Source organism: Mus pahari, chromosome 17 (genome assembly GCF_900095145.1).
Source record: "Mus pahari chromosome 17, PAHARI_EIJ_v1.1, whole genome shotgun sequence".
Taxonomy (NCBI): domain Eukaryota; kingdom Metazoa; phylum Chordata; class Mammalia; order Rodentia; family Muridae; genus Mus; species Mus pahari.
Genome location: NC_034606.1, coordinates 64288992 through 64296681, shown reverse-complemented (window position 1 = coordinate 64296681; position 7690 = coordinate 64288992). Strand labels below are relative to the sequence as shown.

Here is a 7690-nt window from a genome sequence, read left to right as displayed (position 1 = left end):
TTTTTTGGTTTTTCGAGACAGGGTTTCTCTGTATAGCTCTGCCTGTCCTGGAACTCACTTGGTAGACCAGGCTAGCCTCGAACTCAGAAATCCGCCTGCCTCTGCCTCCGGAGTGCTGGGATTAAAGGCCTGCGCCACCAGGCCCGGCTTCCTTCTTTAGTTTCTTCACTGGCCATATGCCATGTTGTTGACTATCATTGTGAAATAAAAGCGACTAATTCTGAAAGTCAAGGATACATAAATCTTACCTTTAGTAAGTAATCTGGATAATTACGGTCTGGGTTGAATGGCATGGAAGATGTAATCTCAAAACAGATTCAGCCAAGTAGTCCAATAATGTTTTTAAAAGGTAGCTAAGGTGTACCTCCTGTTCCACGACACAATATGCTCATGATGAAGCTGGATCTGCTGTTTTCACTGCTTAGAAAGATTCCTCTCATCCATAAATGAACTCAAGACTTCTGGAAGCCAGATGTGGTGGCCCACACTTGTGATCCCAGCACTCAGAAGGCTGAGGCAGGCAGACCTCTGAGTCTGGGGCCAGTCCATGTTGGGGTTCATAGTAAGACATCTAGAGGGGATTGGAGAGATGGCTCAGCGCTTAAAAGCACTGACTGTTCTTTTAGAGGTCCTAAGTTCAAGGCCCAGCAACCACATGGCGGCTCACAACCATCTATGATGAGATCTAACTCCCTCTTCTGGAGTGTCTGAAGACAGCTACAGTGTATTTACATATAATAAATAAATATTTTTTTTTTTAAAAGCAGGCACATATTTTTTAACTTTTTAAATGGGGCCAGGTGTGTGTGTGTGTGATGAGAGCAAGGGCTGAACTGGGTACATGCCTTTGAAGGGTATATTTTGTCCCTGTCCCTTTCATCCTTGCTTCCTGGCAACTGTGATAAGAGAATCATTGCTGTACCCTGTGTTCCCTTCCAAGACAGCAGAGCCAAGTGCAATGGACTCAAACAGGAGCCTGTTAGAACTGCCTTTGCTCCCTGGCCCCACTTCTTTCCCTTATATTTTCCCTTTTACCTTTTAAAGCTGTTTACTTATTGTGTGTACAAGTGAGTGAATACTTTCATAGAAACCAGAGGAAAACTTCTAGGATCAGTTCCTTCCTTCCACCTGGGCTTGACAGCTCGAACACAAGTCATCGGGCATGCACAGTGACAGTTTATTCCTGTTGAACCACCCCAGCAGTCTGTGATCTGTTCTAATCCAGCAAAGGATGTTTTATATACTCTGGGTCCAGGTATTTGTTCTATTATTACTGTGTGTATGTGTGTACACATATGCATGATGTGCAGACATTAAAGGACAGCTCTGTGGAGTCCACTCTTGCTTTCCACTTTTACATAGGTCCTGAGGGTTGAACTCAGGTCCCCAGGCTTGAGTAGCCAGAACCTTTACCCTCTGAGCCATTAGGAGTTTGGTGGCGGTGAAGGCCAGACAGATAATCTGAGATCAGTTTTGTATGTATGTCACTGCATATGTAGCAGAATGTGGTGTCAGATCCCCTGGAACTGGTGTTACAGATAGTTGTAAGCCTCCATGCGGGTGCTGGGAACCAAACCCAGGTTCTCTTAGAAGAGCAGCCAGTGCTCTTACTCAAACCAATCTCTTCCGCCACCATTGTCTATTGAATTCAAACCAAAGACCTTGAGTTACTCTGCCTCCTCCTCGTCTCAGGAGCCATGTTAAGACAATTTCCAATTCTGTCTTTTGTTTTTTTTCTTGGACACTCAGCTGGTTCTGGATGCTTGTTGGGGTTAGTCTGCATTAAGCGAGAACTTGCCTATACTCCACTCCTACATAACTCCATTCCTTTTCTTCTCTACAGAATTCTGTTTGTTTTTGTTTTGTTTCTTTATTGGTTTTATTCATTATTCTAAGCTTCATTTAGGGTGCTGGTTAGATGGTTTGGTGGCCATGTGGGTGCTAGGATTGAAGCCAGGTCCTCTGCAAGAACAGCCAGTGCTCTTAAATTGCTGAGTCATCTCTCCAGTCCCTTATTTATGAGCCAGGGTCTCAGCATGTAGTCCAGGCTAGCCTCAAACTCAATCCTAACTTCTGCATCCTAAATTCTGGGATTATAGGTAAGTGCTACTAAGCCAGTGACTTTGTTATTTTTATTAGCGGGGTGGGGGGTGGGGGAACCCTGCTGTTTGAGACAGGGTCTCCCTACTTAGTCCTGGCTTCCCTAGAACTTCAAATTCAGCCTGCTTCTGCTTCAAGTGCTGGGATTAAAAGTGCATGGTCAAACTCACTTTAATCTTTTATGTATATGAATGCACTGTAGCTGTCTTCAGCCACACCAGAAGAGGTTGTCAGACCCCTTTACAGATGGTTGTGAGTCACCATGTGGTTGCTGGGAATTGAACTCAGTAGCTCTGGAAGAATAATCAGTGCTTCCCCCCCCACCCCCACCCCCGAGACAGGGCTTCTCTGTGTAGCCCTGGCTGTCCTGGAACTCACTTTGTAGACCAGGCTGGCCTCAAACTCAGAAATCCACCTGCCTCTGCCTCCCAAGTGCTGGGATTAAAGGCGTGCACAACCATTGCCCGGCTAGTCAGTGCTCTTAACTGCTGAGCTCTCTCTCCAGCCCCTTACCTACACTTTAAATCTTGACAAAAGTAATACAGAACTTAAGAATGTTTTTGGTCGCCTTTAATCCCAGCACTTGGGAGGCAGAGGCAGGAGAATTTCTGAGTTCGAGGCTGGACTGGTCTACAAAGTGAGTTCCAGGACAGGCAGGGCTACACAGAGAAACCCTGTCTCGAAAAAACCAATGTTTTTGGTGCTGACCCAGGATAAATACATTTTTAAATATTCAATCTTTATTTTCACATGTATTTTCAGAGTTGTTTTTTTGTTTTGTTTTGTTTTGTTTTGACATAGGGCCTCTGTAGCACTGGAACTCTGTTCTACGTGGAAAATCCGTCTGCCTCTGCCTCCCGAGTGCTGGGGTTAAAAGAACGCACCACCACGTGTGGCAATCAGAGGATGGCTTTTGAGAGCCGGTTTTCTCCCTCCACCATGTACGGAGTCCCAGGAATCAAACTCAGGTTGTCATCAGGGAGGACGCAAACATTTTCACCCACTGAGCCATCTTGCTGACACTGACATATCTTCTCTACATTTATGTCATGTTACATAGTCTTTACATTTTCATTACATCCTTTACAGAAACATAGACATGTATGGTTTTTAAAGAGATATTGAAAGCCTAGATCTTTTATTCTTTGAGATGGCCATCCTGGGAGCGGCCAACTGGTGTTTGAACCATGAATACTACTTCCTGCTGCTTCTAGTAGACAGCAATACTTTTTTTTTTTTTTTTTTTGCCTTTGAGACAGGGTTGGCCTGGAACTCTCAGAGATCCCTTTATCTCAGCCTCCTTTAGTGCTGGAACTAAAGACAGGTACCATCATACCTGGCAAGTGTCACCATTTAGACAAGCTGTATCTTGGTCAGATATGCTAATATATTTGCACTCTAACTGGTTTTACCTGCTTCTCTCTGATGGGTCGGGTACTACAATGTATAGACCCATAAGACAGACATCAAATAAAAAGAAACCTTTAAAAAGAAGAAAAAGTTGGGCTGGAGAGATGGCTCAGTGGTTAAGAGCACTGGCTGCTCTTCCAGAGGTCCTGAGTTCAATTCCCAGCAATGTGGTGGCTCAGAGCCATCTATAATGGGATCTGATGCCCTCTGCTGGCATGTGGGTGTATATGCAGACAGAGCACTCAAACACCAAATAAATCTTTTTTAAAAAGTTGTACTTTGGGCAGGTGAGATTTCAGTGGGTAAGAGCACCCGACTGTTCTTCTGAAGATCCGGAGTTCAAATCCCAGCAACCACATGGTGGCTCACAACCATCCGTAACAAGATCTGACGCCCTCTGAAGTGTCTGAAGATAGCTACAGTGTACTTACATATAATAAATAAATAAATCTTAAAAAAAAAAAAAAAGTTGTACTTTTTTTTTTCTTGGTTTTTCGAGACAGGGTTTCTCTGTATAGCCCTGACTGTCCTGGAACTCACTCTGTAGACCAGGCTGGCCTCGAAGTCTGAAATTCACCTGCCTCTGCCTCCCAAGTGCTGGGATTAAGGGTGTGTGTTACCACAGTCCAGCTAATTAAAAAAATTTTTTTGAAGATTTATGTGTACAGGTTTTTCCTGCACGTGTATCTGCACCATGTGCATGCAGTGCCCATGATAGCCACAAGAAGGAGTCAGATCTTTTAGGACTGGATTACCTATGGTTCATTATTGCTAGTGGGTGCTGGGAAATGACCCTGGGTCCTCTGCCAGAGCTCTCATGTCCTTCTTTGTATTGTTAGGTGTGGTTCTGTAATGTAGAAACTAATAAAAATATATGGCAGGCACAAAGACGCGACTGCAATCCCCACACCTGAGGAGCGGAGGCAGAAGGGTCACTGCAAGGTGCATCTCAGCAGTAGAGCGCATGTTTACGTATGGTCCGCACAAGCTCTGTGGTGTTCTCTGACCAAAAAATTTAGGCAAATACACAAATGTGGGGTGGATTTTCTCCATGATCCTACACCGATACTACTGCTAAAACTGGGTGTCTACATTCACGGGGTGATGAAAACTAAGGTCCAGAAACCCAAGTGTGTTTTGCATAAGAATGGCCCCCATAGGATCTGGAGAGTGGTTAAGAGCACTGACTGTTCTTCCGAAGGTCCCGAGTTGAAGTCACAGCAACCACATGGTGGCTCACAACCATCTATAATGAGATCTGACGCCCTCTTCTGGGGTGTCTGAAGACAGCTACAGTGTACTCACCTGTAATAAATAACTAAATCTTTAAAAAAAAAAAAAGGAATAGTCCCTATATGCTCATAAATTTGATAGTTGGTCCCCAACTGGTAGAACTGTTTGGGAAGAACTAGGAGTGTGACTTTATCAGAGGAGGTGCGTTACCAGGGGGTGGTTTTGAGGTTTTAAAAACCAGTCATTCCCAGTTAGCTCTTTGCCTTGTACCTGTGGATCAGATGTAAGCTCTCAGCTTCTTCTCCAGGGCTATGGCTGCTGGGCTGCTGCCACGCTCCCCACCACGGTGGTCATGGACCCCTCTGAGACTATATGCCCCAAATAAACACTTCCGTGAGGTAACTTTTTATGGTGTCTTCACAGCAGTAGAAAAGATACTGCCAGGCACGATGGTGCAGGCCTTTAATCCCAACACTTGGGAGGCAGAGGCAAGAGGATCTGATCTCTCTTAGTTCAAGCTAGCCTAGTCTTCTATAGAGAGTCCCAGGACAGCTAGGGCTACATAGACCCTGTCTTGAACAAACAAAACAGGAAAGAAAAAGAGGTGGCACTGGCCTTTAATCCCAGCACTTGGGAGGCAGAGGCAGGCGGATTTCTGAGTTCGAGGTCAGCCTGGTCTACAGAGTGAGTTCCAGGACAGCCAGGGCGACACAGAGAAACCCTGTCTCGAAAAACCAAAAAANAAAAAAAAAAAAGAGACCAAACTTTTAGAGAATTCAGGGCCACACCTCTATAAGCCATACACTCTTTGGGTACACAGAACCACTAAAACACAAACAAAGTATAAAATATTTAATCTCTGTAATAAACCTCACTCTCACATTCCCATTACTTGATGGCCTCCATAAACTGTCAGAACGGCACAAGCCAGCAGCACTACAGAAACCGTGGCATTTTAGCCCAGCAGGTTTGAAAGGTATGGGGTCTAGTTCTCGCCAGGGATGACATGCAGGAAAATCCTTTTTTCTCACGCCTTGCTGCTCTACAGGACTCCTGAGGTCTTCTGCTCTTCTGCGGCCTGGCGCCTGGCACTGCGCAGCTGGAGGTAACGGTAGGCACGCACACTGCAGAGGTAACCCCCGTACACAGTGAGGAGCATCATTGAGGCAGAGAAGGTCTTGTAGCCGATATCGGCTAGCTGCTTGGCAGTTGGCATGTCTTCCCCTACAAAGACAGATTGGAGTTGGTCTGAAAGACAGGCCTCTCCTCCTCCCTGGAGAGCCATTCCTTATTTTCATCTTCAAGGATGCATCCTATGCTGGTGACTCCTGTGTGGCTGCTCTTACAAGGGTTAAGCACGGCAGTTTCAGAGCTGACTCAAAACGTCTGCACCTGAGGCACAGAAGGCCGGAAACAGGTGCATATGATGCCATCAGAGCTAACACAGGCTCTCCTTATTTGTGTTTTAAAATTGACTAGCCCTCTGGAAGAACAGCAATGCTCTTAACTGCTGAGCCATCTCTCCAGCCTCAGAACCATATTTTAATCAGGCTACTTATTGTGGTAGTCAAATTCTACTCTCACAAGAAGACCTGAAGATAGACTTGAGGATGTGTGTGTCTGGGGGAATCCTCGATGTAGAGGGTCAGAGTCACTCCACCCTGGTGAAAGGCTAATTTCACCGTGTTCACTGATAAATAAGATCTGAGTATGATTTAAAGTGGGATTGTAACTCAGCATAGCAGGCACAAAGCCAGAGGTTCAATCCCCAGAACTGCATTGAACAGAGCATGTGGAAATCCCAGCATTCAGGATGCAAAGGCAGGAGGATCCTAGATTCAAAATCATCCTTAGCTATTTAATGAATCCCAAGCCAGTATGAACTACATGAGACCCTGTAAAAAAAAAAGGGGGGGGTTGAAACAAACAGAAGCAAATCCAGGATAACCTCAAAAACAAACAAACAACAATAAAACCCTGAAATTAGAAGCCCAGATACAAGGATTAACTTTGGAAATAAAAGAAATTCTTGAGATTGGCAGAAGGTTTTCCTCTGATGGGCATCCTTTACAAAAGCTGTTAGGTAATATACAAATAAGAATCGCAGCCCTAAAACCACCCGAGCTTAGCTTCTGTCGTTTAGCCCTCTTAGGAGAGACTTGGTGTCGGCAGAAAACTTCTGACTAACGGAGCCCATAAAGGTAAGCTATGAACCCCATATTCTATTAGATCAGAGGTGGCGAGGACCTCAGAGAAGTAAGTGGCTTTGAGGGACCGTGAGGAGCTGTGGGGTTGAGACGAGCAGATTCAGAAGGGAGGACAGCCAGACCGTAGTCACACCAGGAAGGCGGTCGGGCCATGACAGCGGGGGAGCCCGTAGGAGCCGCGCGCTCTCAAGGACACAGGCGGAGGACGCGCGGTGCGGGGCACGGGGGAGCGGAGGACGCGCGGTGCGGGGCATGGGGGAGCGGAGGACGCGCGGTGCCGGGCACAGGGGACAGCAGGGACTCGGAGCGGGGGGACAGGGGAGCGGAGTGCAAAGCTGCGACGCGCCGAGCAGGGGAGCTGGGGGAAGGCGAGGGAGCTTGGCCGACCGGCCCGCGACCTACCTGGAGGCTGCAACTCGGCCGCGTCAGAGCGACGCTTGCTCAGTCTGCCACTCGCAGAGTCGCGCGGCCGCAGCAGGACAGGGAGCGGCAGACACCGACGCCGACAGCCACTGGTGCGCAGCCCCGCTCGGGACCCGACAACCCCTGCGAAAACTCGCCCACTAAAGCGAGAGCTAGCCTTGAACTTCCGGTTTCCGCCTCCCTCTTCCGCACGCTCAGTCTAGTCTTCCTCTCGGAAAGGCCCATTGAATTCTGGGGGTTGTGGTTCCGCTCCGTCAAGAGCGCGCCTTGGAAAACCGGAAAATTTTTAGCTCAGAATTAGCCAATCCGCAGTCTAA

At 47.0% G+C, this 7690-nt stretch overlaps 1 protein-coding gene across 1 annotated transcript; it reads right to left on the bottom strand.

Annotated features, from left to right (window-relative positions):
- Positions 1–5491: 5491 nt before the first annotated feature.
- Positions 5492–7570, bottom strand: LOC110335220 (cytochrome c oxidase assembly protein COX14). The gene is made up of 2 exons (XM_021217295.1): positions 7353–7570; positions 5492–5967 (listed from the first exon to the last, which is right to left on the bottom strand). Exon 2 carries the CDS (start codon positions 5957–5959, stop codon positions 5786–5788), a length of 174 nt encoding a protein of 57 aa, XP_021072954.1. The 5' UTR covers positions 5960–5967; positions 7353–7570; the 3' UTR covers positions 5492–5785.
- Between the last annotated feature and the right edge of the window lie 120 nt (positions 7571–7690).

What these genes read in the sequence shown, in the direction of transcription:
- LOC110335220 (XM_021217295.1), bottom strand. Translation starts at nt 5,959, where the DNA reads ATGCCAACTGCCAAGCAGCTAGCCGATATCGGCTACAAGACCTTCTCT.